This window comes from Rhodotorula toruloides, assembly GCF_000320785.1.
Source record: "Rhodotorula toruloides NP11 unplaced genomic scaffold Scaffold8, whole genome shotgun sequence".
Lineage (NCBI taxonomy): Eukaryota > Fungi > Basidiomycota > Microbotryomycetes > Sporidiobolales > Sporidiobolaceae > Rhodotorula > Rhodotorula toruloides.
The window spans coordinates 598251-626075 of NW_015622968.1; the positions used below are offsets into that span (position 1 = coordinate 598251).

The 27825-nt window shown below is 62.3% G+C and overlaps 9 protein-coding genes across 9 annotated transcripts; 7 read left to right on the top strand and 2 right to left on the bottom strand.

The window, feature by feature from the left end:
* Positions 1-1170: 1170 nt before the first annotated feature.
* Positions 1171-3473, top strand: RHTO_07915 (amino acid transmembrane transporter; the record flags this gene model as incomplete). Its single annotated transcript, XM_016421570.1, has 9 exons — positions 1171-1280; positions 1357-1402; positions 1564-1631; positions 1698-1853; positions 1941-2210; positions 2281-2357; positions 2426-2630; positions 2698-3208; positions 3279-3473. The coding sequence occupies 9 exons, from the start codon at positions 1171-1173 to the stop codon at positions 3471-3473; spliced, it is 1638 nt and encodes a 545-aa protein (XP_016274163.1).
* A 1044-nt stretch (positions 3474-4517) lies between these two features.
* Positions 4518-7903, top strand: RHTO_07916 (component of oligomeric golgi complex 5; the record flags this gene model as incomplete). The annotated part of the gene is made up of 14 exons (XM_016421571.1): positions 4518-4569; positions 4629-4855; positions 4914-5026; positions 5081-5334; positions 5390-5562; positions 5620-5779; positions 5835-5980; positions 6033-6110; positions 6163-6244; positions 6298-6713; positions 6769-6936; positions 6995-7239; positions 7299-7489; positions 7542-7903. 14 exons carry the CDS (start codon positions 4518-4520, stop codon positions 7901-7903), a joined length of 2667 nt encoding a protein of 888 aa, XP_016274164.1.
* Positions 7904-8166: 263 nt separating this feature from the next.
* On the top strand, positions 8167-10852 carry RHTO_07917 (F-box domain containing protein; the record flags this gene model as incomplete). The annotated part of the gene is made up of 10 exons (XM_016421572.1): positions 8167-8311; positions 8383-8465; positions 8532-8866; positions 8928-9007; positions 9063-9101; positions 9155-9389; positions 9455-9496; positions 9551-9828; positions 9885-10657; positions 10721-10852. 10 exons carry the CDS (start codon positions 8167-8169, stop codon positions 10850-10852), a joined length of 2142 nt encoding a protein of 713 aa, XP_016274165.1.
* Positions 10853-11610: 758 nt separating this feature from the next.
* On the top strand, positions 11611-15599 carry RHTO_07918 (uncharacterized protein; the record flags this gene model as incomplete). Its single annotated transcript, XM_016421573.1, has 13 exons — positions 11611-11658; positions 11716-11807; positions 11863-11942; positions 12000-12038; positions 12091-12280; positions 12388-12429; positions 12489-12772; positions 12825-13597; positions 13662-14082; positions 14339-14523; positions 14622-14802; positions 14880-15496; positions 15576-15599. The coding sequence occupies 13 exons, from the start codon at positions 11611-11613 to the stop codon at positions 15597-15599; spliced, it is 2976 nt and encodes a 991-aa protein (XP_016274166.1).
* A 405-nt stretch (positions 15600-16004) lies between these two features.
* RHTO_07919 (PRO41 protein) lies at positions 16005-16807 on the top strand (the record flags this gene model as incomplete). Its single annotated transcript, XM_016421574.1, has 5 exons — positions 16005-16062; positions 16127-16214; positions 16293-16362; positions 16415-16532; positions 16620-16807. 5 exons carry the CDS (start codon positions 16005-16007, stop codon positions 16805-16807), a joined length of 522 nt encoding a protein of 173 aa, XP_016274167.1.
* Positions 16808-17073: 266 nt separating this feature from the next.
* RHTO_07920 (regulator of chromosome condensation) lies at positions 17074-19812 on the bottom strand (the record flags this gene model as incomplete). The annotated part of the gene is made up of 5 exons (XM_016421575.1): positions 17074-18155; positions 18235-18439; positions 18529-18721; positions 18783-19452; positions 19800-19812. The coding sequence occupies 5 exons, from the start codon at positions 19810-19812 to the stop codon at positions 17074-17076; spliced, it is 2163 nt and encodes a 720-aa protein (XP_016274168.1).
* Positions 19813-20064: 252 nt separating this feature from the next.
* RHTO_07921 (chromatin assembly factor 1 subunit B) lies at positions 20065-23313 on the top strand (the record flags this gene model as incomplete). Its single annotated transcript, XM_016421576.1, has 6 exons — positions 20065-20105; positions 20272-20440; positions 20554-20740; positions 20892-21072; positions 21162-22793; positions 22875-23313. 6 exons carry the CDS (start codon positions 20065-20067, stop codon positions 23311-23313), a joined length of 2649 nt encoding a protein of 882 aa, XP_016274169.1.
* Positions 23314-23584: 271 nt separating this feature from the next.
* Positions 23585-24711, top strand: RHTO_07922 (uncharacterized protein; the record flags this gene model as incomplete). Its single annotated transcript, XM_016421577.1, has 4 exons — positions 23585-23676; positions 23857-24159; positions 24265-24497; positions 24578-24711. The coding sequence occupies 4 exons, from the start codon at positions 23585-23587 to the stop codon at positions 24709-24711; spliced, it is 762 nt and encodes a 253-aa protein (XP_016274170.1).
* Positions 24712-25014: 303 nt separating this feature from the next.
* Positions 25015-26855, bottom strand: RHTO_07923 (electron transfer flavoprotein alpha subunit; the record flags this gene model as incomplete). Its single annotated transcript, XM_016421578.1, has 6 exons — positions 25015-25070; positions 25131-25179; positions 25301-25614; positions 25708-25900; positions 25987-26170; positions 26623-26855. The coding sequence occupies 6 exons, from the start codon at positions 26853-26855 to the stop codon at positions 25015-25017; spliced, it is 1029 nt and encodes a 342-aa protein (XP_016274171.1).
* Positions 26856-27825: the final 970 nt, after the last annotated feature.

Sequence of the window (27825 nt, forward strand, 5' to 3'; positions counted from 1 at the left end):
CCTGGCGCTTCGCTTGCGAACGAAGAACAGGCTTTTCTCGCTTCACAACTCCTTTTCCGGCGTTCATGCAGCTAGCGGACGGAGATCACAGGAGTAGGAACGTGCAGCGAACGTTCAGCAGCCGCTCACCGCGCGATCTGCGTTGTCGGCAGCGTGAGAAGGCGCTGCTCGAGTCGACCTTCTCGACACTCTGCTCGCTCGCTCCGCCCACCGCGAGACGTGCGAGCGCACCAAACAAGCCTTTGCGACTCTCAGCTACGGCGCTGGGTAGCCAGAACGACGCCGGGCCGCTTGCAGAGCGATACCGCCTCGCTCGCTTCCTCTTCCCTCCTCCCCTCGCCCCTTCTCACTCGTATCTTTTCCTCCACTCGCCCGCCCATCTCTTCTCCGCAAACTCGCAACACTCGTCGGGGTTATCCATTCCCAGGCATGCGCGGCATCCCTCGCCTCTTGCTCCCTCGCTTCGTATCTCTCCCAGGCTGAAGCGGAGACCCGGACTCGTTCGGGAAGGAAAAGTGGGCGGCTGGCCCTGTTGCTCGCTCGATTGGGCGGTGTTTGTGGCTGGCTCGTCCCGGAGCCGTCGTTTGCCGTTCGTCGGAATCGGCGCTCAACGCCTTTCTTGCGACAAAAAGATTCGGGTTGCGCCTCTCGCCGGATATGCCGTGGAGTGGAGTTGGAGGAGGACACGGGTAGCCGTTGTGGGTTGGGGTCTCCGCAACGAGAGAGGAGCTGAGCGTAGTGAGATAAGCGAGTCGTGCGAGTGGCGACAGGCTGGCTTTGAGTGGCGTGCGAGCGTGAGGAAGACGGGTGGCGAGAGAGAAGGGTGTGTTCTGTGTGCGGGCGAGGTGTCCGTGCGAGTCGCGGGTTCGAGGCCAGGCGAAGAGAGAAAAACTGTTTCGCTGTTCCAGGCACGGCTCCAGACTTAGCGCACCCGCGTGTGTTCGTGGGGGCTATCGACCGCTCGCCTCGATCGACTGCTCTCGTCGCCCGCTGCTCTTCTCGCCTTTCTCGCTCTTCTCTCTCTTCCTCACTCTCACTCTCGCACTACAAACAGTCTCTCTAATCACCCCTGTAACTCTCCAGCCCGAGTGGGAACCACATCAGCGCACTCGACGCACCCTCCTCCTCTTTCCCCCGCGACACCACACCCACCTCGCACACTCGCCAGCGATGTCGCACCTCGAGGAGACGTACAGCAAGAACGACCTCGAAAAGGCCGACAACAACGTCGTCACCCTCTCGAACGGCGACGGCCACAACGGACAGGACCTGCATCGAGGGTCAGTCCCAGCCACGCCCCCCTCGCTCGTGACCCCACCCACCCGCGTACTCACTCTCGCTTTGCTACGCACGCAGACTCAAGGGCCGCCATGTCCAGATGATTTCCATCGGAGGCGTTATCGTGAGCTTCTTCTCATCCACTTCGCTTGGCGCGCGAGCCGGAGCCCCCAACTTTGGCAGCGCACCCGGAGTTGCGGCGCGAAGGCGGGACTCGCTCGTCTCGCTCAAGCCTTCGCGCGACCCGTGAACAGCCGTACTGACTCGAGCTCGACGTTGGGACAGGGAACCGGTCTCTTCCTCGGTACCGCCAACGCACTCCGCCATGGTGGACCCGCCGGCCTCCTCATTGGGTGCGCACTACCAACTCGCTCCTCCCTCCTCGCTCCTCGCACTGACAAACTCGATGGCACGCACAGCTACGCCGCGATTGGCGCAATGTGCTACGCAGTGATGATCTCGCTCGGAGAGATGATTGCTCACCTCCCCGTCCCCGGAGGTCACATCACCCTCTCGCGCCGATTCGTCTCGCCGGCGTTCTCGTTCGCCATGGGATGGAACTACTGGTACAACTGGTGCGTCGCGCGATCCCTCTTGACCTTGCGGATCGAGACGAGGTTGCTGACACTCACTCGCTCGGTGCGCTCGTTCTCGTCGCGCAGGACCATCGTCTTGCCCGCCGAGCTCAACGCCGCCGCCGTCCTCATCGGCTACTGGGACAAGAAGACGAACCCGGCCGTCTGGATCGCCGTCTGCCTCGTCGTCGCGTGCGCCATCAACTTTGGTGGCTCGCGCGCGTACGGAGAGGCCGAGTTCTGGTTCGCCATCATCAAGGTCCTCACCATCATCGGCTTGATCATCCTTGGTATCGTCATCGACTGCGGTGGCGGTCCCAACGGCAACTACATTGGCACCAAGTACTGGCACGACCCGTGAGTCGCGCGGTCATCTCTCGTTCCACCTTCTTCGCGCTGACACTCGGCTACGCCTCGTGTCCCGCAGCGGAGCGTTCGTTCAGTACGCCGGCATCCCCGGAGCCAAGGGCCGCTTCCTCGGCACCTGGGCCGTCCTCATCCAGGGTGCGTTCCCTCCCTTGCCTCGCTCGCTCTCTCCAGCTCCTTTTACTAACTCTCCCTCACGCTCACAGCCTCGTTCTCGTACATTGGAACTGAGATTGTCGCCATCGCTGCCGGCGAGACCAAGGACCCGCGCAAGACGCTCCCGCGCGCCATCAAGAACGTCTACATCCGCATCCTCCTCTTCTACATCCTCGGAGTCTTCATCACCGGCCTCGTCGTCCCCTCGAACGACCCCCGCCTCAACCTCGGAACTGGTACCGCCGCTTCGGCTCCGTGAGTCCGCGCCCGCGTTCCCTCGTCGATGAGGCGAGTTGGAAGCTGACCTCGCTCGCGCGTGCAGCTTCGTCATTGCGATTCAGAACGCCGGCATCAAGGCTCTCCCGTCGATCATCAACGCCTGCCTCCTCACCTCTGCGTGGTCGGCCGCCTCGTCGGACCTGTACACCTCGTCGCGCGCGCTCTACGGTCTCGCGCTCAACGGCCAGGCCCCCGCCATCCTCAAGAAGACGAACCGCTGGGGCCTTCCTTGGGTCTGCGTCCTCGTCGGCGTCGCCTTCTCGCTCCTCTCGTTCATGTCGGCCGGCTCGACCTCGGCCGGAACCGTCTTTGGCTACTTTGCAAACATGACCTCGGTCTGCGGTCTCATCACCTGGGCCGGTATCTGCCTCACCTACATCCGCTTCCACCGCGGCCTCCGCGCCCAGGGGATCGACCGCACCCTCCTCCCTTACAAGTCGCCCATGCAACCCTTCGCCGCCTACTTTGGACTCGTCTTTGCCTGCATCGTCCTCTTCTTCAACGGGTGGAGCGTCTTCCTCAAGGCCAACTACCCCTTCGACACCTCTACCTTCGTGCGTTGCCCTCACTCTCTCCCTCACTCTCTCGCTCGTCGCTGACGCTCCTCGCTTCGCTCGGTTGCAGGTCACCTCCTACTTCCCCATCTGGTTCTTCCCCTGCCTCATGATCTTCTACCGCCTCTGGAAGCGCTCAGACCGCGGCCCCTCGCCCTCAGAGATGGACCTCGTCTCGGGATCGCGCGACGAGCAGGGCTTCGCGGACCCCGAGCAGCCGGAGCCGAAGGGCGTTGGAAGGCGCGTCCTGGCGTATGTCCTTTAGGCGCACGCGACACCTCGACGTTTGCAGTTCTTCTCCTCGGGGACGATGACGCGCGGTTGTGTGATTAGTATGAGTCTCCAAAAGGGCTTTCTTGGTTACGGTTTTGCACGACGATTGGTTAATGCGATCTGCGCTTTGCGCTTTGGCACGATCACCTGCGTTACGAGCGAAGAACGGAGGGAGAGAGAAGGGAGCCAAAGCCGGGGAGCGAAGTTGTAGTTTCGAAGGTAAGGAGAGATGAGACTTGAGCCTTGGTGCAGCTTGTAGTCGCGCAGTGGATGGACAAGGGGGGCCCAAGAGTGTAGGTGAGCGGCGCAGGAGCAAAGGACAACGCGCCGAAGCTGGAGAAAGGCAAGCAATCAATGTTCCGCCACAGCCGTCCCGCCAGCGGTCAGCAGACGGTAGCAAGCTTGTTGTGTGTTCCGACGAGCGAGGGAAAGTGAGAGCGGGAGCGGGAGCTAGAGAAGCGGGTGGAGTGGGAGAGAGTCGAGGAGGACGAGGGAGTGCGGGAAAGAGAGAGGAACGTCAGTCGCATCGCTGGATAGCTCGACACGGGTCTGCGCACATCAGCGTGCGGAGTTCCGGTGCGAAAGACCGAGGCGAAGCGTTAAGGAGAGTCGGGAGGGTGTATCGAACCAGGGGAGAAGGAAGCGGAGAGGCTGGTGCGTGGCGCCCATGCAGTACTTCGACCGGCATGTAGTAGCACATTTGCCGTACATGTCGACGAGGCGCATCGGCATCTAGGATGCGCAGGAAGCCAGCAAAGCGGGTTCATCAGTTGCGCGGGCGAGGAGGACGAATGGCCGGCGGATAGGGTTGGGGCGGTTTGAATGGAGCTGCGGCGTGTGGAGGCAGCATTGCTGAGCACGCGCAAGCGGCTGCAGGTCTTCTTGAGCTGCGAGAGTGTGTGGACGAAGGCAACCCTCGTGAGGTGGAGCGGCCGAAGGTTGGAGGAGCACACGAACTCGCTCACACGCTAGACGCTCTGCTGGACGTAACGGAAGGATCCTGAAGGCTGCTTGACTGCTGTAAGAATCGCCGCGCATGCCCTCGCTCGCCCCGCCCGCCGCCAAACCCGCCGAGGACCCGTACACCCGTTCGTCGCGATTCCCTCCTCTCGCCCGCACCGTGAAGCTAACGAAGCCATACACACAGAGTACTCCACCTTTCTTCACCCCAACTTCGAAGCGGACGCCTTCGCCCATGCAGTGCTGAACGGCGAAGAGTATCCCGCTCCGAGCGAAGGGTCGAATGGTGTTCCTCCCGGAGGAGGCGGCTTCATGAAGGGCTTGGTCGGTGAGATCGGGACGGGAGATGTGTCGGCGGCTCTGGCGAGGCTGAACTTTGGAGTCGAGGATCTGAATCGGCAACTCAAGGCGGAAGTGCGTCGGGAAGCTGTCCTTCGTTGCGAGCTTCGGCTGACTGGGTATCGCTCGACAGGTCACGAAGAACCACTCGTCGCTTCTCCTGCAAGCGGCGAGCTTGGGCGGTCTGGACGGCGACTTGGCGGAAGTGCGACGAGGACTTGCGGAAGTTGAAGGCGGAGTGACACGGTGCGCTGAGAACTCTTTACCCCTCGAGCTGGTCGCTCATGTGTCTGCAATTAGGCTCAAACGCAAGATCGCCGCCCCTCACGACGCCCTCGCTTCGTCCCTCCTTCTCCTGACCCGACTACGACGAGCCGCTTCTCTTGCCCGGCGCGCTCAGCGCTTCACCTTTCTCGCTCGCCGGCTGGAGGGTCAGATGTCGGAGATCGATGGCGCGGCGCAGAGTGCGGCAGGCGTTGCGGTCAATGGCGAGCAGGCGAGTGAGCGGCGCGAGAGGGCGATGGCGGAAGCTGCGCTGACGCTGGCAGAGATTGGTACGTCAAACGTCTCTTCCGCTCTGACTTGCGCTGACGTATACGACCGCAACAGAATCGCTACTCACGGCCGGCGAGGGTGTCGAGGCTGCGGAAGACGACCCCGAAGCGTTGCTTCCCATCCGCTCGCTCAACGCTATCGAGGCTGCTGTTCCCGCCGTCGAGCTTTCCCGGAGACGAGTGGTCGAGGAGATGGAGTCGTCTGTGCAGCGAGGACTTGACGAGATGGTGCGCCTGCCTTCTGCCTGTTTCGCCGCGCTTCGCTGACTTCGTTTCGTCTCTCAGGACCACCCACGTCTCGCTTCGTCTCTCCAAACCGCACACAACCTTTCAGTCCTGCCTGCGCTCGTCGAGAACCTCGTAGCGGACTTGAACGACCTCGTCGCCGGCAAGGTCAAGGCCTGCTTCGACATGGCTTCTCTCGCTCGCGAGATCGGCGGCAAAGGTGCGTTGAACCGCTTTTCTGCCGACATGCGATGTCGCTGACTAGGCAATCGCAGGGGGCCCTGTCAACGCCGCTTCAGCGTTCGTCTACAAGTCGCGGACTCGCAACGAGCCGACGCAGGCGACAATGCCTCAATGGGCTGCAGCGTTCTGGGCTCGCCTCGAGTCGCTCATCACCGACCTCGGGAGCATCTGCATCAAGGTGCGCATCGACGTTGCCGAGGCGAGACTGACGCTGACTTCTCGATTCACAGGCCTACACGCTCGAGAAGGTTCTCAAGCTCAAGAAGGACCAGACGACGCAGGCGAGCTTTCTTGACGAGGCTATGGCTGTGCGCGTCTCTCGCTGCATTGGTGAGAAGCGGTACTGACGAGGATGCGCAGGTCCTGGACAACAAGCCGAGCGTGCTCTTCTGGACGAGTCTTGCTCAGGCATTCGAGACGCAGGCGAAGGAGGCTGTCCGATGTGCGTGTTGATCCCGGTGCTCACTCAGCGTGTACTAACGCCGCGCAACGCAGCCTCAAACTTCGTTCAGACCACGCTCAGCACCGGCTACCCTCGCCTCCTCCGCCTCTTCCAAGAGTTCTTTTCCCGCATTGCCGTCCACACCGACACCGTCTACACCCTTGCACAGCAGAGCCCCGAGACGGTCCTCGTTCTTCGCGCCATCCAGCCTTTCGAAACCCTCTACCTCACCCGCTCGACGAACCGCCTCACCGAAGCCGTCTCGTCGGCTTTCTCCATCTCATCTTCCCTCACTTCCTCTTTCTCATCCCGACCACCCGCCATGCCGACTGCCAACGAGGGCCTGACGACTGCGCGCGCTATTGTCAACGAGCTCGACGCCGCTCGCTTCGACCCTCTTCTCGCCAAGGCGATCGCGAAGGGTGCAAGTCGGGCTATAGAGGCCTTCGTCGCCCGAGCCGAGGCACTCGTAGGTCCAGCGACCATGCAAACGTGGAAAGTCGCGCTGACACAGCTTTCCGCAGATCGCGCACGACCACGCCGCGACTTCGTTGCTCGGCCCGCTTGCAACACCCTCGCAGCATCAGAACGCCGATTTGACCAGCGCTCTATACCACCTTTGGCTGCCCCTCGACCGCGCTTTGTCAGATCACACGGAAAGCGTGCGAGAAACGCTTCGACCGGCGGTCAACGTGAGTGCGATCCCGCTTCTCTTCGTCACATCTCGCTTACGATCCCCTTGTCGTGCAGCGCGTCCGCTCCGTCTACACCGCCATCATCAATCCGCTCATCCTCGCCATCCGCCGCGAGTTCTCCGCCCTTCTCGCCCGCATGCACCGTGTGGACTACTCGAAGGAGGTCGATCCCGCGCACCCGCCTGGTCCGATGTCGGTCGGCGGCGCAAGCTCGTACATGAACGACTTGACGGAGAAGCTCGCGCTGATCAAGGACGAGATCTTTGCGGCGTACCGGGTTGGAGAGCTGATCAAGGAGTGGTGCGTCGAGTCCTTCACGGCTGTAACCTGCAGCAGCTAAAGACCTTTCCTCCGCGCAGGACCATCGACCTCGCCCGCTTCACCGTTCAGACCTTCCTCTTGCATGCCTCGCTCGTCCACCCAATCGGCGAGTCTGGCAAACTCAAGCTCACGTCCGACACGACCGCCCTCGAGTTCGCCGTCAACCAGTACCTCGCCGCGCAAGGTCTCACGCTCGGAAATATGGGCGACCAGTTCAAGGCGCTGCGAGGTGAGTGAACCTGTCTTACCCGCAACTGTCGTCGCTGACCTCGGTCTCCCAGCCTTCCGTCCTCTGCTCTTCCTCGACCTGCCCTCTCTCGCCGATCCGACAAGAACCTCGGACATCCCCACGCTGATCCTCCTGCATCACCTCCTCAGCCGCGCCAACCTGCCGAATGCGCTGCCACTGCCGTACGAGCTGCACGGCTGGACGGAGGCAGAGTATGTCCGGTGGCTCAACGAGCATCGCGAGGAGGAGCGGATGGGCATGCTGGAGAGTGTCGTACGGCGCTGGGAGGAACAGAAGGCGAAGCGGGAAGAGGGCGACGGGTCAGGCGGCGAGCAGGACGGCGAGGCGGACAAGGTCGTGGGGTTCATTCGGCAGGTCCTCGCGCGGACGGCAGGCGCGACAGGGCATAAGTAGACATTCTCTTTCTTGCAGCACTGCGGCGCGTCGAGCTGGGTTCGGTCGAGGCGGGTCGTTCAGTCTGCGAAGGTCGTCCGCGCTTCGCTTCACTTCGCTCGTCTCGACACGCTTTCGCGCTGCTTCAGCTGACTTCAACGAGTCGCTTCCACGCCCTCTGACGACCCTCGCACTCAGCCAGGCGACGCTTTGACCCTTCCCCACCCTCATCACGACTCTCTTCCTCCTTCACCTCACTCGCCCTCGCTAACAACCGTGCTACGATGGCTGAGACGGTCGACACGGCGCCTGAACAGCCTGCTCCGCGCGCCGCACTCGTCTACAAGCTCGCCCCCGTCTTCACTACGAAGGAGAAGCCTGTCTGTCCTCCCTTCGAGCCTGGCGACAGAAGCTGGGTCGAGGATTGGTGTGCGTCGTCTCATTCGTTCATTGAGCACCTCGACGCGTACTGACGCGATTCAGAACGCTCTACGCCGCAGACTGGGATTTTGACGACCCGGACGAGGAGGAGAATGACGGGGTGGACCGCCTCTCGGCTCTGCCGACGGAGATATTGATGATGGTGTGTTCTCTCGTCGTGCAAAGGTGGAGGGGCCCGTCGCTAACCACGACTTGATGCCGTTCGCAGATCATCTCGCACCTCACGCCTGGCTCACTCCTCGCCTTCTCCCGCACCTCTCGCCTCTTCCGCTCGCTCACGTTCACAAAGCGCGCCGAGCCAATCTGGAGGGGAGCGAGAAGGCGAAGTGGGTGGCGGGACTTGGAAGCAGGCGGAATGAACGAGATCCAGCATGCGAAGCTGGTCGAGGGGCGCATCTGCTTCGTGCGTACCTTCGATAAGCCGAAGTTGCCAACGCTTACATCCTCGCCTATAGGTCTGCGGCGAGGAGGGCGGTCGTGGCAGCAGTACAGGCGGGACTTCAGCCTGCGCACCGTTCTCTGCCAATCTTGCGCGACGAGGCTGTGCGTCCTGTTCTCCGTCTTCCTGCCGATGGACGCTGACTGTTTGCGCCCCTTGTGACAGCATCAAGGAAGGTGACGCCATCTCGACCGAGTTCTGGCACCTGCATCCGCACACCTTCTCGTGCTGCCTGTCGACGAGGAGTGCGTCACCTCTGCTCGCGTGAGCGCAACTTTATTGACATACATACGATCTCAGAGAAGCCTGGTGGTGACGATGTGCCCGATGGTCAGGACTGTACGTCTCGCCGTCTCGCCAATCGTCGCCGGCTGACGAGATCGCTTCGACAGCCCTCTTCTACACGCCGGAGGTCCTCGATCAGGCCGCTGTGCTATACAAGAATGAAGCGAGCGCCCTCGCCCGCAACGAAGCTCTCGAATCCGCTTCGCTCACGCATGTCACCCGCCGCTCCAACTTCAAAGGTCAAGTCCGCCGCGATGCCGCCAAGATGACGGCCGACGAATCGGCGCTCGGCGCAGCGCAAGAAGTCGAGGCTGACTGGCGCCGTCGCATGCGGGCTGACATGTGCATGACGAGTCATCTCTCCTCGATCGTCGTCGACTTATCCTCACTAAATCGAGTATCCACAGGATCATCGAAAGAATGACCGCGCTTGGTTGGGAGGAGGAAGAGTGCGTTGTCGCCGTATCCACGAATCTACAATGCTTAACGTTCGGCACACTCAGGATCTACTGCGAAGGGTGCGGCTACTTGGCCTGCGACGCTCCATGGTGCTATCAATGCTTCGACGATGACTTCGACGACGACTTCGACAACTGGGAGCTCTCGTCGAACGAGGAAGACAGTCTCTCGGAGCTCGCCGAACTCTTACCAGAAGATGAAGACGCGCGGGACGCCCGCATCTTGTTGGAGATCAAGGCTGAGCGCCACGGCGACTGCATTCCTGCGCCCCACGACTACGCCGACAGTTTTCTGAACATCGACAGACTGCTCAAGGATGACGGTGAGCATACAGCATTGCTTGTAGCAGGACAACCTTTCTCATCGTTGCTTTCGCAGAGTGGGACGCCTGTAAGGATCCGCTCATCGAGTTCGCCGCCCGAAACAAGCACAAGCGGCTCTGGCGCGAGGAGCAGGAGGATCAACGCTACCGGCGGGAGGTGCTCACACTACTCTTCAGCCGTCTAAAAGCTGTCGTCGCGCCGGCTCGCCAAGGCGTCTTCGTCTCCCTCGCCACCTTCCTCCGACTCCCGAGCGTCAAGCCACTCTGGCAGGACCAGGAAGCGTTCGACGAGCAGGAGCTGTCGAACAAAGCCGAGCCGGCCATCCTGCGCGACCTCTTCGACCGCGTCCACCGCGACAAGGTCCGCATCTTCGACCGAATCGTCCGCGCGCACTTCGACGACAGCATCGCGCTTCCCTCCTTCGTCAAGACCGTCCTCGAATGCGAGCCGATCGCCTGCATCGACGGCGAACCGTCGAAAGGCCTCGCTCCCCTTCACGCTGTCCTGACCGACAGCGACATGGACCCGATCCTGACCCGCCTCACCTCGCTCTTCCGCTGCGGTCTCTGCTCTGTCAAGCATACCTATCCGGCCATTGCGATCCACCTCGTCGAGGGGCACGACATCACGAACGTTCCGGCGTACGCGAACGTACCGAGCGAAGCTTTCCGGCAGGCCACTGAAGGCTTGCTCGCCGACTGCGGCCTCTCGGAGGACGACTCGTTCGCCTTCTTCGAAAAGATGTACGGCGACGCTCGCTTCGATGTCACGATGAGGACGAGCAGCGGCGAAACGGAGACGAGCGTCGGCGAGACTTGGGCTCACGTCGTGCGTTCTCCTTCCGGATTTCTTTTCGGCCCGTGCTGCTGACTCAGTGCTCTCTCGTGACAGCTCTCCGGCAAGTCACCCGACGAACTCGAAGCCGGCCGCCGCAAGTTGTTCTCCTCGACCGACCGCGACATCGTCAAGATCCGCCTCTCGGTCGTGCACTCCGAGCAAGCCGCCGACTCGTCTCCCGCATGAGGTTACTTCGTACACTGCCTCGCCCTTGTAACGCGAATGCTTGACCTGCGCGAGCCGTTGTTTCTCGCACTCCCTCTGTGCTCCCTTTCTCTGTCCCGCTTTGAAGACCGGTTCTTTCCTCGTGCTCGATAGGGTTACTTACTATCTGGTGGACACCAGCACACGGGAACTCGCTTTATAAACCTCGTCTCCTCCTCGCTCCCCACTCCCCGCCCTTCGTCTTGCTTCTCTTTCACGCCTCTCGTGGACGCTCGCCGATCGCTGAGACAGTACTGGCACCTCTGCTGCACCTTATCTTCGTCAGTCCCGCTAGCCGCATCGCCCAGATCCCGTTCGACACTCGCTTCCGCTCCGACTCGCGAAGAGCTGCCATCTCTCGACGATGAATGGACAAGGTGCGCGGGAGGTTTTGCCGGATGATATCTGTCCTTCTAAGCCGATCAGCGAGGCGCTGCGCTCGACTCACGATGCGCTTCGTCATGCAGGCTCGCTGGGAACAGGCGTCGAGGGACAGGGTCGCTTCGCGCGGCTGCCGACGGAGGTCCTGATGATGGTGCGTTGCCCTTACGTGTACCAGGGATGACGCTGATGGGCTTGCGTGCGTCTGGCAGATCATCTCACACTTCACTCCCGGCGCGCTGCTCGCAATCTCCCGCACCTCGCGCTTCTTTCGATCCCTCCTCTTCACAAAGCGTGCCGAGCCCATCTGGATCCAGGTCAGGAAGAGCAATGGATGGCTTGACTCGACAATCGGCGATATGAACGAGATCGAGAACGCGAAATTCGTCGACGGCGACGACTGCTCGGTGCGTCGCCCTTTCCCGCCGTCCGCTGATCCGCAGATTCACCAGGCGAGTGCACAGGTATGTCGCAGCAACATCTACGAAGACGTCAAAGCCCCACACCGAGACTACCTGTTGCGAGTTGTTCTTTGCGGAACCTGCTGTATCAAGTTGTGCGTACCGGGCTCTCGCTCCGACCGCTCGATGCGCTTACGGCCATCCTCTTAGACTTCGACGGAAGGAAGACATCGCGACGCTGCACACGCAGTTGCACCGCAAGACCTTCCACTGCTGCTTGTACGGACGAAGTGCGTTTGCGAAGCTTCGCCTTCGCGTGCATTGTGACTTATCTCCTTCGCTCACAGGACCCTCCGACGACCCTGCGGCACCTCCGTTACCGGACGGTGAGCTCAAGCCGCGGCCTCGAGCACGCGTAACTAACTCATCTACTCGCAGACGTTTTCTTCGTGCCCGAGGTGCTCAAGCAGTCGGCAGAGCTGTGGCTCGCAGAGGTGGACGCCATCGGTCATAACGAAGACGCGACTGCGGCACACGTGGCTCATGTAGCGCGGCGCCAGCTCTACAAGGAGCAGGTTAGGCTCGAGGCGGAGCAACTCCTCGCAAATGACGACAGGATAGCTGATGAGTACGAAGAAGAAGGCCGGCGGACAGTCAGGCTGCGGAGGGAAATGCGCGTTCAGCATTTCACCCCTACGTCTGGGGAAGGCGCTGACTGCTGTTGCTCTTGTCCAGGATCGAGGAGAGACTTCTCGCCCTCGGCTTCGACAGTTCCGAGTGAGCGCTCTCAGCTCCTTCACTGCTCTATTGACGCTGACGCTTCTACACTTTCGCAGCATCGATGGTTGGCGAAGTGTCGACTGGTGCCGCGCCTGCTTCTCGCGTGACTACGCCGACGACCTCGAGCGATGGCGACATACTTACGGCACGGCATCTGTTGAGGTCGCCCGGAGCGACGGCTTACAAGGTGTCACCGATGCGGATATGATCGTCGAGCGGGAAATGGGAGAGGAGATGGACCTCAAGCGGATGCTCGCCGCATGGCACGTCGGATGCTTACCCGCGCGCGGCAGCCTCGATCAACCATCGCCCTACACAGCAGAGTTGCTGACTGAAGAAGGTGTGTCTGCACCGTTTGCTCGCACCACTTCATCCCTGACAGCCGTTCACAGAGTGGGTCGCTGGAAAGACGCCGCTTATCGAGTACGCCGAGCGGCGGCGGCAGCAGCGCCTTCGATCAGAAGCGCTGGGTGCGTTTCAGGATCGTCAAGAAGCACTCAGACCTCTCTACAACCGACTCCGACCAGTAGTGACGCCGCGAACACAAGGCGTCTTCGTTCAGTTTGGCCAATTCGTCGACCTTCCAAGCGTCAAGCCGCTATGGAGGCGCGGTGCCGTCCCTGAGGATGCGGAGACATGGACACGACTTGAGGCAGTCATTACCAGCGACATTCTGCATCGCATTCACCTCGACAAGGTCCTCCTCTTCGACCGCATCGCCCGCTCCCTCCTCGGTGACGGCTATCGCATCGGCGGCTTCGCTCAGTTTGTCCTCGAGCGCGAGCCTTCGCCCTTCGTCGACTTCGACCCGTCGAAAGGGCTCGCTCCGTACTTCGCCGCCTTGAGTGACGGAGACATGAAACCGATCTTCGACCGCCTCGCCGCGCTCTTCCGCTGCGGCGTCTGCTCTAAAAAGCTGTCGTACCCGGCGATTGCGGTTCACATCGACACGAAGCACGGCCCGTACGGTCTTCTGAGCAGCGCGTGTCCGCCGAGCGACTCGTTCCGGACTGCGCTCAAGCGCTCGCTCGGTGACATAGGTGCTCCGTTTGACATCTCGGCCGTCGACTTCAAGGCGCAATACGGCCCGCAGCGCTTCGACACGTACCTGAGGACGAGGGACGGCGGCACGAGGAAAAGCGAGTTCGAGAGCTGGGCGACAGTTGTGCGTCCTTCTTTTTCTCCCTAACGCTTCTCGCATGCTCAATGAATCTGCCATCCTCACACAGACGGCCGGCAGCACGGTGAGCGAGCAACGTGACCTCAACGACGGTTTCAGGCGGGACTCGAGGGACCGGGACATCGTGAAGATCAAGCCCTCCCGCTTTCCCAATGTCGTGCGGTGTTCCCAGGCGACTTCAGTTACTACTTTCGGTCTGGTCTGTAACGAGGATAGTATGAGCCCGTCGTCGTCGTTGCGGAACTCTCTGTTCGCTTCCTCTGCGTTGCTCCTCTGCTCATCTCGAAGTCTTCCTCCTTCTACGCCACTATTCGCTCAAGCAGAGGCTCCTCGCGACAGGTTCAGCTTGTTAGCTCGCGGGGAATCGCCTCAACAACTCCTCCCGCCATCCTTGCACCGCCTCTCTCACTCCTCCCGCTCGCTCTCCCGCTCGCAACTCGACGAAATGGGTGGACTGACAGACAAACTGGGTGCGTAGGATGGACTGGCGATGTACCGAGACTCGGCGGGTCCAGCGATGCTGTGGGCGAGCGGGCAGAACGGCGCCGCTGCGAAGCGGTTGAAGGAGCGGGCGAGACGGCAGAACGGGATGGCGTGCTTAGCGAATGGACACAGGCAGCTTGAGGAAGGGATTTGAGGCTGTCAGAGCGCGCGCACGGTGATACGAGGCGGTCTCAGCCGCTGACGACCCCCTTGTCGCCCTCGACCCCTCTCCTCGGCGCTCAGGCATCAGCTCGCTCACCTCGTTCGCCTCGAGCAAGTTCGGCAAAGCATCCTCACCATCGTTCAGCAGCGTCGGTATCGAGGGAAAGGAAGGCGGAGAGGTTGTCGAGGGCGCTGGAGCTTCGCAGCCGGCGGGAGGACGGCTGAGAGAGGTGGGTGCGACGGCGCCAAGCTGGTTGGATGACGAGGTGCGCGAACTCTTGCTGAAGTGGGCTGGGAACGCTCCTTTCGGGCTGCATCCAGCTTGAGTTCAGCTCTGGGTTGCTCACGCTTGACCGTCTCGCAGGACGGCAACTCGCTCCTCGGCACCATCCTCCGCATCCTCGAAGTCTTCCTCCCCTTCGTCAATCTCATCATCTTTATCGCACAAGCGTCGTTCCAGGCGAAATGGAATGTTGGCATCAGCGGGCGAGTCGGCTTGTCGCTCTTCGTCTGCATCGAGGCGCTGGTACACGGTGGACTCGTTCGTGAGTTCGAGCTCTGGACCGCCGAGGGCTTTTACACCACGAGCTGACCTGGCTGGTGCCCTTCGTCACCTTCGCAGTCTCGGCGTTCACGCTCGCCGACCGCTTCCATTTCCTCCGCGGCCTTGAGCGCGGCCTGAAGCAAGTCCGCATTGCCGTCATCCTCAACGCCTTCCAGACGGGCGTGATGCTCATCCTCGCCCTCGTCACATCCATCTCGGCCAACGTTGGCGGTTGCAAAGACGCCTCGAAGGACCCGCACCATGACCTCAAAGGCTACACCGACGCCCTCCCCGGTTTCTGCCGCGACAAACGCGCGAGCGCGGCCTTCTTCTGGCTCAACTTTGTCGCGTGGGCGATCACGCTCGGCTTGTGCCTCCTCACTTTCGCCCGCATTCGCCGCAACCCCCGCACAGGCGGATTCGTCCCTCCCGGCAGTCATTTCCCGCAAGATGACGAAGAGGCATGGAACCGACCTTCGTACGAGGCGGGTTACGGACCGAGCGAAGGAGCGGGAGGAGAGCAGGGGTACAGGCCCAGTCACGAGTACTCGGCGCAGGGAGAGAGGTTGTTCGATGAGCCGAGGGGCTACGCAACGACGGGCATCCGCGATCCGTTCGAGGACCCCGGGTATGACTCGAGTGCTGGGCAGGGGAGGTACGGCCGCGTGGACGACCCTTACGAGGCCATCCGGAATGTGAGTCGGGCGGTTTCGTCTCTTCGGTCCCGCTCACTCGTAAGCTGCGTACTGATCAGTCTTATCCTCTGGCTTGCAGTCGATGGACGTCCACCGCAAGTAGCGATCCTAGCCGTCGCAATGTTGTTGCGCTCGCCTCTTTATCGTTGAGATTCCCCTTCGCACTCTGCACATACCCTCGTTCTCGCTGTACAGACACTTTTCGGCACTTGCATTGCACTTTCTCGTTCATCTGCACGCTTTCGGCTGTCGGTATGGCGAGCTTGGTCTGCGAGCGACACTGTCTTCCTCTCTTTCCCTCCTCCCCTTCCCTCGCTTTCCTCGCTTTGTCGCTTCAAGGGCTCGCTTGCCTCCTAGCGCACTCGCAGCTGGTCTGTAACTACTACGCAAGAGCTCCCCAGCCTTCCAACGCGCGCCGTCGCCGCTCGTTCCGCCTGCTTCCCCTCCCTCACCCTCCTCGCGGCTTCCCTCGCCTCACCCCGCTCAAGTCGCCTCGCGCACCGCTGAAATGGGCGCCCTGATCTGGCATGACTGGGCCCGCCTCCTCGCCCTCACCTCCGGCGCCTGTTCGTCCGCTTTTCACCCGCCCGAACCGCTCGCAACGGTTGACCTTCCCTCGCTCCGCAACAGATGTCGCCTGGGCGGCCTTGTGGGGCTTGGTCTACCGCAAGTACTTCTGGGACTTTGTGGGTGGACGTCTCGGACCGCATGGCATCGTGTAAGTCGTCGCGCATTCGACTTGACGGACGAGTTTCGGGAAAAGCTGACCTTCGTTCGCCCGTTTGCGTGCGCACAGCCCGCCGCCTCAGGCTGCACTCTTCGAGAAGATCATTGTCGAGCTGCCGGTCCTTCAGATCGTCAACATCGTGCGTCCAATCCTTGCATCTCGCGGTCGAAGCTGACTTCGCCCAAGAACAGGTCAACGGCCTCGTCACTTTCTCGCTCGAGTGGCCGCTCCCGGTCGTCAAGAAGCTCAAAGTGTACGGGTCGATCAAGCTCAGGCTCGGGCTGTACCTTTGGTCGGCTTTCGTTGCAGGTGCGCCCAGCGACCTTCCGCATCGCGTCCTCCTCCGCACAGGACTGAGCAAGAGCTGATGCCAGAAGCCGTGCGGGATACACACAGCCGTCGTCTACCAGACCGCCTTCGCTAGCCTCTTCTACCTCACGACCTTGCTCGCCTACGCCCGCGCTCTCAGGCAAATTCCGCTCAACTTCCCCGTCTTTCGCGCTGACTCGATCACGCTCATCCACAGGCTTGGCGAATCGATCGTCGAGGTCAAGACGGTTGAAGGGCGCCGCGGTAGGGTGTGAGGCGACTCCTACGGCATGTTAGGAAGGTCGTCTCTCCTGCGCTCACTTTCGCTTCTTCTGTTTCCCGCTTGTTCCCGTAGCGAAGACGCTGGTCGTCTCGCTTCATCGCTTTGCCAATCTCATCAGCTGCTACAAAGTCTCGAGCGGAAGCAGCACTACCGAGAACGATGAGGGAGATAGCGTTGGAATTGCAGCTCCTCAAAAGAGCGAAGCTGATGCGAAAGTGTAGAATGGAAATGCACAGCGCTGCGCTGCGTTTTGCGCCCTCAGACGATGACGACCGGCTCCTTCGCCTCGCCCACGGGGTGAGCGGCGTCTCCCTCCTTCTTCTCCTCGCCGTCGGCCATCTTAACGTCACCGTCCTGCTCCGCCTCGCCCGTGCCGTTGACGACCGGCTCAGCCTCCTTCTTGGCAGCCGCCTCAGCCTCCTCCTTCTCCTTGCGTTTCTTCTCGCGCTCAGCCTTCTTGTCCTCGTAGTCGCGGTCAATACCGACGATGACCGAGTGCTGACCGCCCGTCTCGGCGCGCAAGACCCGAACGCCGCTGAGCGCCGTGTTGAAGATGCGCGTCGGCTCCTCAATCTCCTCCTCCGGCCCTTGTCCGAGCTGCGCACTCGCTCCAACGCCCCACGAGTACGCGTACCCGCGAGCCGAGACGGCAAAGTTGTGACGCGTGCCGGCGGCGATCTGGACGATGTGCGTCGCCTCGGTGCAAAAGTCGTCGAGGTCGTCGGCGCGCTTGACGTCGCGCTGCCACTCCTTCGGCTCCTTGGGGAACGAGAGGCGCGTCGGGAGAGGGATGTAGTCGTTCGGGAGGGGGACGCCGCGCGCCGCAGCTTCGGCAGCGGCGAGAGCGGCCTCCTCTGAAGTCATCGTCGAGCCGTCCTCGTTCGTGCGCGTGACCGCGCCGTCCTCGCCCCTCATCGACGCGAGCTCCTGCTGCTCGCGCTCGGCACGCGCACGCTTCGCCTCCTGCTTGCGCTCGTTGCTGGCAACCATCTCGGCATGGTCGTCAGGCAATCCGACCTCGTGGCCGTCCGAGCGCCCACAAGCCCACACCTCGCCGTTCGAGAACAGGAACAGCGAGTGGTGCACTCCGCCTGCGATCTGGACGACGCGCGCGCCGTCGTGCTTCGAGGGCGAGAGCGAGGCGACGAGCGTAGGAGTCTGGATCACGTCGGCGTAGCCGCCGTCTTCGTCCGAGACGCCCGTCTGGTGGTACGAGTTGAGACCCCACGCATAGACTTCGCCCTTCTGGTCGACCGCGAAGGAGTGGTACGAACCCGAGCCGACGAGGACGATGTTCTTCAACGCGAGGCGTTCCGGCGTCAGGCCGTGCTCCTTGTGGCCTGCGGGGGCGCGATTCAAGCAAGTCAGCCGCAACTTCAAAGCGAGAGCATGGTCAGGCGGAAAGCGCGCCCAACTCACGCTGGATGATCTTCCTCCCCAACTGATGCTGCTCTCCATTCCCGCACGCGAACACCATCCCGGTACTCGTGAGCGCAAGGAAGTGGTCGTCGCCCGTCGCGATCTGGACGATCGTGTGCTTGTCGAGGTTGCGCAGGGCGGTCGGCACGAGTTGAGTCTTGGACGAGCCGGCGGAACCGTCAAAGCCGAGGAGTCCTTCGGCGGCCTGCGCGAAGAGAGAAGGATCGAAAGCGTCAGCGAAGCCCGGCTGCAGGACTTTTTGTCGCAAAGTCGATTGTCCGCTCGGAAACGCACCCTGAACGACCCCCAAGCCCTCACCTCACCCCTCTCGCTAATCGCCAAACTGACACTATCGCCCGCCGCGACCCTGACAGCCTTGAACGACTCGATCGGGAGGTTCTCGACCATCCCGGGCGTGGCTTCGAGTTCTTCAGAGGTGAAACCGGGTTTGGTCGTGAGGCGGCCGAGGGCGGCGTTGTCGTTGATGCTGGGCGGCGAGGAGGAGCGTCAGTGCGGGAAAGGAGAGGGAAGGAGCGAGTGTGACGCACCCCCAGGACCAGACGCGCCCCTCCCCGTCAACCGCAAGCGTGTGCATCCCACCGCAAACCAAATCCGCGACTCCACCTTCCCACCCTTCCTCACCCTCCTCAACCTTCTTGACAAACCCAACGTGCCTCCTCGGACGGGTGATCTCGTCCAAAGCCTTGGGGTCGTCGACGCCGAGCCCGTTTTGGCCCATGTCGCCTGTCCCGAAGACGAAGATTGCGCGAGGGGCGTCCGAAGGGGAGGGAAGGGCGTCCAAGTCGGTCAGGGAGGAGAAGGACGAGTGCGGAGGGAAGGGGAGGAAACGAGTCGGGAGGGCGTTCAGGCCGGAAATGATGGCTTTGGGCTTCGGAGCGGCCTTGAGTGCGCGGGGGGCTTTCGCACCGCCGACGACTTTCTTGCGAGGCGTGCTCTTCGAAGGAGCCTTGCGCTTCCTGCCGCGTGCGGTACCCTCGTCTTCAGAACTCTCCTCGTCGTCCTCACTTTCCTCCTCGCTCTCCTCCATCACGCTACTCGCGCGCCTCCCGCGGCCAGATGAAACGACTTTGCGCTTTTTGGAGGGCGTCGAGGGGTTCTTTGGAGCGGAGAGAGGGGGAGGGGGGTTCGAGGCGCGCGAGGAGCGTCGGAGGGGGTTGGAGGCGGAGGTGGTGGATGAGACGGACGACGCGCGGGCTCCTGTGGGTCGCGTACGATGTGAGGTCAGTCGAGCTACGGAGTGGGTTGGCGAGCTTGAGCGAACGACGCGAATGCAATCTCGTGGACGACGAGAGGAGACGAGGCGAAGAAAGCAGCGTCTTCGGCCAGAGAAGCGTCAGGCGAGCCAGCACGACCCGTCCAAGCAGTCCCAGCGTCTGCATGCACCCGCCACTCAACCCCACGCCAGCCTTGCACCGCTCCCTCGCCGCTGCACAACCACGGGTCCCTCATCTCGTCGAGCAGCCCTCGCTCGCCGTCACCGCCTTGGATCCGCTGGAAAAGCTGACTGTGCGCTTGAGCAAGCCGTGTGAGCGAGTGTGACTCACTGCGAGGCGGCATGGTCGAAGTGGGTGAGCGGGACGAGGTTGAGGGGTTGAAGGACGACGAGGAGGCGGTCTCGCGACGTCGTTCGAAGGCGAGCGGGTTTGTAGTGATCTGACAGCTTGATGTAAGGTGGTTGTAGCTGTATGTGATCCGTAGAAAGCTCTGCAGCGAGAGAAGCGAGAGTGTGCGTCCCCCTTTCCCTCGCCCCGTCGACGCGCGCAACCCGTCCTCATCTCGTTCGCACCCTCTCACCCGCCCACCCGCACGATGAAGTGCAAGACTCTCGAAATCAGGTGGCACGACAAGACGTACGCTCACTCACCCGCCCAGTCCAACTCCCGCTCCAGCGCGTGCCGTCGTCGTCGACTTCGCACACCTCGAAATCCAGCGCGTCTGCGCCTTGACACGACTCGGCGCAGGCTCTTGCAGCATTGCAGAGATGTCGAACTGACTCGCATGCACACCCACACGCAGCCCCATCTTCTCAGCCGACTTCCACCCCCTCCCGCCCTCCCCCGTCTCCGTCGCGGCGAAACCCTCGGCACGCACCAACGCAGCCGCACTCGACTTGTCCGACGGCGAAAGGAGGGACAGGGACAAGCGCTGGAGGCTGGCCACGTGTGGGGCCGACAACAATGTCAGGGTGAGTGCGGCGAACCTGCTTCGGAGGTTGTCCTTCTCCCCGGACGGGAGCGGGAAAGCGTTCTCCGTAGGTGTGCTGCAGTCTCACTCACACGACGTCTTGCACGCACGCAGATCTGGCTCGTCACCCCCCGCCCGCTTCCTCAAGCCGCCTCCCTCTCTCTTCCCCTCGCACCCTCCTCCTCCGCCGCGAACAAACCCATACCGAAATCCAACCCCAACCCCGACCCGAGCGTCGAGTACCTCGCGACGTTGAGCCAGCATCAGGGGGTGGTCAATTGCGTCAGGTGGTCGCCGAAAGGTGCGTGAGCGGTTATTCTTCGTGGTTCGCTCGCCGGCGGCGGGAGATGGAGCGCGTGCTGCGGGTCCTCGCAAGCTCCGTCGAGCTTCGCAGGACGCAGCTTGTAGTGCGTGATCAGTGCCGCTGACTCCCGCACTCATTACCTCCGCAGGCGACATGCTCGCCTCGGCAGGCGACGACGGCAACATCCTCCTCTGGGTTCCCTCGGATCCCTCCTCTTCCACCTCAGGCGCAAACTCGGGAGCAGCGATGAACAAGGCTCAGACGTTTGGAGAGACGGACGAGGACAGGGCGTATGAGAAGGAGAGCTGGAGGGTTAGGGCGATGATTCGGTGCGTTTTCGCGCTCTTTTGCCTTCAGGCGCTGCGAGAAGATGCTCTCGAGCGGTGGCTGATAAAGCATGGGTGTGTCGAGCTCACAGGAGCTTCACCGGCAAAGAGATCTACGACCTCGCCTGGTCTCCCTCGGGCGACCGCCTCCTCGCCGGCTCAGTAGACCACACCGCGACCCTCTACGACCTGACGACCCTCTCTCCCCTCGCGCGCATCGCGGAACATACGAATTACGTGCAGGGTGTCGCGTGGGACCCGATTGGACGGTATGTCGCGACGCAGAGCTCGGATAGGAGTATGAGGGTTTATGAGCTGAGAGAGAGGGAGGGAGGGGTCGATGCGAGACCGGTCGGGAGGAACTCGAGGATGGATGTCGAGAGGCAGGTGAGCGCGGGCGGCGGCGAGAGGAGCAGGAGCGCGAGTCGGACGGCTTCCTCGGCGGCGACGGGCAAGAAGGCGGAGACGACTGCGTCGGAGTTTGTCGCGCCTCAGCCTCGCCCGCCGATGCACCAGCGCACGACTTCGTCGCGCTCGATCGACTCGGACCGTTCCGAGGCCTCCAGCTCAGCCATCAGCGTCCTCTCGACCCCCCTCTCGATCGCCACGACCGTCGCGACGACTGCGCCTACAGCGGGCGCTAAGGTGGACGGCGGCGAGGAAGTGACGACCCCGATGGACCCGCCCAACGGGATCCCTCACCATCCTCCTCCGCCTCACCCCCTCCCGCACCGCACGAGCTCGTCGCACTCTCGCCGCTCGTCGACGTCCGGATCACAGCCGTCGCAGAGCCCCCGACTCGGTCCATCGCCCGCGAATGGACCGTCTGGAAGACCCCTGAGGTCGCCCTCTCCTGCACCGCTGCCCGCTGTCATGCCTGCGCTGTCGCCCAAACTCAACCCGGTCGGGACGTCGACCTCGTCGTCGGCTGGTGCGGCGCACCTCCCTCCCCTCGACGCAACCGTCTCGACTTCCGCCTCTTCCAGCGCCTCGACCTCCGCCGCCGCAGCGCCACTCGACACCGCCGAGCACTCTCCGATGAACTTCAACGAACAAGTCCGCTACGACTCGATCAAGCTCTACGGCGACGCCAACTCGACGCCTTTCTTCCGCCGCCTCGCGTGGAGTACGGATGGGAGCTTGTTGCTCACGCCTGCGGGGATCTGGGAGGACCCGTATAGTGTGGCGAATGCGCAGGCGAGCGTCAAGGCGGGGAAGAGCGCGGCCGGCGGAGGAGGAGGAGGGAAGAAGAAGGACGAGGCGGGCGCGACGAGCGGGTCGGACGCCAAGCCGACGGTTTATATCTACTCGAGGAACAACATTGCGAGACCGCCAATCGCCCACTTGCCGGGTCACAAGACGACGAGCATTGGGATCAGGTTCTGCCCCGTCTTGTGGGAGTTGAGGGAGGATGCCGGAGCGCAGGAGGACGAGGTCGAGGAGGGTGGGGACGAGGCGCCGGTCCAGGTCAAGCTTGGCGTTGATGCCGAGCCTGCGGACGTCCCGCTCGTCTCCGCCGCGTCGTCGTCGAAAGACAAGGGCAAGGCGAAGGCTGAGGACACGGACGCGCCGAAGCCAAAGCCCAAGAGCCTGTTCGACCTCCCTTACCGCATGGTGTACGCCGTCGCGACCCTCGACTCGGTCTACCTGTACGATACGCAACAGGCAGGTCCGATCGCCATGTTCGGCAACTTGCACTATGCGCCGTTCACCGACTTGACTTGGTGCGTTGCCGGGGTCCTTCTTTCTGTCGCTTTCCGGGGTCTGCAGATGTAGGCTGATCGTAGGACAATTCGCGCGCACAGGTCCTCAGATGGCCAGACGCTTGTCATCTCGTCGCAAGACGGGTACTGCTCGATCGTCGCCTTCTCTCCCGGAGAACTCGGCACACCCTACCACGACCAGCGCGCCGCTCACCAGCACCACCACTCGCACTCGCACTCTCATTCGCACGCCATTCTTCCTCACGCCACACACACGACCGCTTCGTCGCCTGCCAAACCCAGCGCAACTGAAATACCCGCACCTCCATCCGCCTCTTCGTCCGCCTCGCTCCCTTCGCTCTTCGCCAAGACCGCCGCCTCGCAACCCGCGAAACACGACCGCGAGCCCGATGCGCCGCGGGAAGCGAGCTCGTCGACGGATGTGACTGGCGGAGATGCGGGAGAAGCGAAGGGCGAGGGCGAGCCGCCGGCGAAGAAGCAGAAGAAGAGGGTTGCGCCGACGTTGATCAAGCCGCTGTGAGTGCGCTTGACGGGCGGACCCAGGATGCACGAAGTGAGGATGGAGGACGTCGAGGAGGATGAGAAGGGAGGGAGAACCGCTTTTACCTGACTCGCTTGATACCGCATGCGCAATAACATACTCGTAGCACTCCATTCGCGCTGCTCGTGCGCTTTTCTCGCGCGATGGTCCGCGAGCGATTCGCCCGCAGTTGCCCGCAGTCTCTTTCTCGTCGACTTCACACTTGCTCCCCGCCACATCGCATCGCTGCGTTTGCTGACTGTCTGTCGCGATGAAGGGACTGCTGGCGCTTTATCTTGCCGCCTTTGCGGTCTCCCTGACGACGCTCTCGCTCAATACCGCCTCGACTCTCCAGATCGCATGGTGCGTCTTTCTTTCCGACCGACCTCGCACGTTGGGCGCGCGCGACGATGTCCTGGGAGTTGGCGCCTCTGCATTGCACCACTCCCGAGGCTTGAACGCTCGCCTGCGACCGCGATGATTCTGTTCACTTCCTCCCCACTTTCTCGACCGATGACGCTGACTTTCCCTCGTCACACCCAGGATCCGCACAAAGACGCCCGCAATTGCTCCTATCCAGCTCACGACGACCTACGGCCTGTTCAGCATCTGCGAAGAGAGCTCGTACGAGCCGGGCGTGACAACTTGTCGGCCGTTCCCTTCGAGGGCGCTCGATTGCAAGGGTCAAGCGCGAGGAGCGAAGGTGGAAGGTTCCGAGGAGTACAAGGACGTCTGGATGTCGGCGGCGGGACTAGCCGGAGGAAAAGGAGCGGCGCAGCGGGTCACTCGCAGGAAGAGGTTCGCCGAGTCGGGCTGGGGTTTGTGCGAGAATTGGTCAACCGCTGGGTGAGTTGGACCGTCTCGAAGCGTCGCACGTCCCGCCCCTTCGAGGCCGAGGCGGGGAGGCGTGTCTCTGCCGTTGCGACGATCTGACCTTCCCTCCGTCGCCAGCTACGCCCATCAGCTCTCGCTCATCCTCGGCCTCGCCAACATCATCGCCATCGTCCTCACCCTCATCGGCACCGCCAGCGCAGGCCGAGGCTACCGAACCGATAAGCTCCGCAGCGGCTGGAAACTCGTCGCCGGACTCATGTTCCTCCAGGCGCTCTGCACGTGCATCAGCTCGAGCTTCATCGCGTGGGAGAGGCATCATGATGAGCGGTTTGCACATGGATCGAAGCTGGGTGAGTCGCCCGGGTCCTGCATCAGCGAATCGCCTCGTTGTGAACGGTTTCCCCTGATTGACCGTCTCTCCGTCGCACAGGCCGCGCCTGGGTCGAAACCGTCGTCGCCTATGCCCTCAACCTCTTCATCGTCATCACGCTCCTCCTCACCCGCGTCACCGGCAAGCTCAGGATGGTCCCCGGCGACGAAGGCTACGAACCCATCTCGTCTTGAACGGCTCAGACTAATGGATTCTGTTCTCCTTCTTCTCGCTGTTGTTACCCTTCAGTCTCACTCGGATCACCCTTGTAGCTACTGGCGAACGCGTAGACCTGTCCTCGCGTTCTGGCTTCCGCTCCCGGACGGCGTTCGTCTCGGGAAGCAAGCGCTTGAGCTTCCTGGCCCGCCGCATAACTCAGGTCGGCGTCACAGACAATGCTCAGACATCGATGCATGGGAGCGAGCGGGATCAAATCAAGTGGCACTACATGGAAACGGAAAAGTTGCAGACTCGAGGATAGGCAAAGCGGGCGAGATCTACTTCTTCGCCTCCTCGACCTTCTTGACGAGCTCGGGGACGGCTTCGAAGAGGTCTGTGGCAGCGAGAGCATCAGCGAGAGTCGCGGGGAGCGAAGCAAGCGGAGGGGACGAACCGGCGACGAGACCGATGTCTGCGACTTGGAAGATGGGTGCGTCGGCGTCCTGTGAGCGCGAAGGGTGTCAGTATGTGCACTAAAGCGGGCTCAAGCAGCGGCGAGGCTATCTGCACAAGGGGAGACCCCGCCGCCTGGAGTGTCGCCAGAGCACGCTCGAGAAAACGCACCTTGTTGATGGCAACAATCGTCTTCGAGTCCTTCATTCCCGCCAAGTGCTGGATCGCACCCGAAATGCCAACCGCAACATACAGGTTCGGCGCAATAACCTTGCCCGTCTGTCCAACCTGGAGCGAGTTGTCCGCGTAGCCCGAGTCGACAGCCGCGCGCGAGGCGCCGATCGCTGCGCCCAATGCGTCCGCGAGGGGGATGATCGTCTCGTCGAAGGCTTCCTTGGACTTGACGCCGCGTCCGCCCGAGACGACCGTCGGTGCGGTCGCGAGGTCCGGTCGCTCCGACTTGACGAGCTCCTCCGAGACCCACTCTGCTTGGGCTGAGGTGACGACCGGACATCCAACTAGTCAGCAAAGTCCCTGCGCCGAACGACAGCGAACAACCGGAGGGCGGCCGAACTCACCAGGCCCAACATTCTCCGCCTCCTTGACATCAACCTCAGCCTCCTTGTCTCCCTCCTGCGCCGGCTCCCACGTCGACGCACGGACGGTGAAGAGCTTGATCGAGTCGGTCGACTTGACGGTCGAGATGGCGTTGCCGGCGTAGACCGGGCGCGTAAAGGTGTTCTCGTCCTGGATCGACATGACGTCCGAGATCTGTGCGAATCGTCACGAGACGGCAGTCAGCTCTACTCGAGGGCGGGAAAGGCGCAAGTGACAGGCTCATCGGACGCCGCACGCACCTGCTGAACCTCCAACAAGCCCGCCACCCGAGGGAACAAGTTCTTCCCGAGCGCCGAGTGTCCCGCCGCAAAGTGCGTGTAGCCGCCCTTCTTGACGAGCTCGGCAAAGACGGGCGCGGTTGGCTCGGCGAGGGCGTGTTCGAGGGCGGGAGAAGTGCGGACGAGTAGGGCGTCGAGGCCCATCCTGTGAGGGAGACGAGCGAGAGGTCAATCTCCGGTATTCGAAAGTGCCAGAGACGTCATTTTGTGCTGCTTGACGGGCAGGGCGGGCGAGAGAGTCGGTCGGAGCGAGTTTGATCCTCTAACTCGTCGAGATCGCTCCGACCGCAAGCAGCGGCAACACCGTCCTCCGGTCCCGCTCATCACACGTCGAGCTCCTCCATTCCCCTTCACCAATGCCATAGCACCTGAACTACCCCGACTGCTCCGAGCGCAAAGTTGCCGGTCGACCCGACGCCGTTCGCCCGTGAGAGAAAGTCCGAGGCGCAGCGACGTCGAGCGAGCGTCGGTGCGAGCGCCAGGCAAAGCGAGTCCACGACTGTGACCGTCGCAATCACCGCACCCTCCCTCGCGCGGTTCCCTCGCAAGTGGGGAGGATCGGAACGCCGTCTCGTCGAGGAGGACGAGTGAACGCACTTCTTTGCCCGGTCGACGGCCGGCTTGACGCTAGCCTCGTCCTTGCCGATGATCAACCCCGTCACCTTCCCGCCGACCTTCTTGGCGGCCGTGATGGCGTTCGCCGCCGACGGGACGAGCGAGTCGCCCTTGGTCTCGAGGAAGACGAGCGTCTCGGCTTTTGCGCGCGCCGAGGCGGAGAAAGCGCGAGTCGCGGTGCGCGGGAGAGCTGTGCGGGTCGCGGAAGAGAACATGGCGAGCAGTGCAGCGAGGTGAGGAGGAGGAGGACAGTCGGGACGAAGGTTGGCCGGCGACCCTTCGCATCGAACAGCTCGGGAGGGCTGCGACGGGTGCTCAGTCGTCTTCTTGAACTGCTTGAATGCTACCAAAGCCGCTCGCGCAACTGCCCTCGCCGTGCTCGTCCTCCTCGACCCGCTTCTCCCGGTCATCTCGCTTGGAGGGTTATCCACGGTGGGCATCGCTCAGGCGGGCTGGCGGGACACGCGTTGGACTTAGGAGATGGCTGGGAGCGTACAGAGTGTCCAGCAACTGGTGCTGCTGTCGGCCAACTTGTCGTTCGCCCTCTTTCGCCTCAATTTCCTCCTGCTGCTTCACGCCAGGCTTCTTGCGGATGAGCCGTCGCCTTCGATCATTCAGTTCTTCGTCATTCCCGCGTCACGCCCATCCTGCCCATCACTAAGCGATGTTTGGTCCAGCAAGCAGTCTGTTCCGAGTACCTCTCGCCCGCAAGGAATCGCCTAATCCGCGGCCCAGGAGACTCTCCTGATTTGCACGAGTGTGTTACAGCGTGTCAGTCGAGCGGCAGAGCGCAGGGCATGCCCACGCCGGACTTTTGCGCCAACGCCGTCTTCTGACGCTGGACTCTGTCGTCTCGCTTCCTCAGGAGACTGGCGTACGGCTCGCTTGGTTTCGAACCATTGTCTGCTACGCCGAGCTTCTGTACAGGAGCTGAGCGACTACAGCTTGCGCTCGTCCACCTTCTCCTCATCACTGCTCGACGCAGCTTTCTTTCTCCCGCCCTCCTCACCTCGTCCCTCCCATCGGCTTGCTCCTCCCCAGATCACCGATCACCCCGTCACTACGTGCTCCTACATACTCAGCCAGCGAGCCACATCGCAAAAGAGCGATCCGTCCGTCCGTGACCGGGTATCTTGCTCGCAGACTCGGGCTTCTCTCGACCTGGCCGATCTCCTGTGGCAGGCG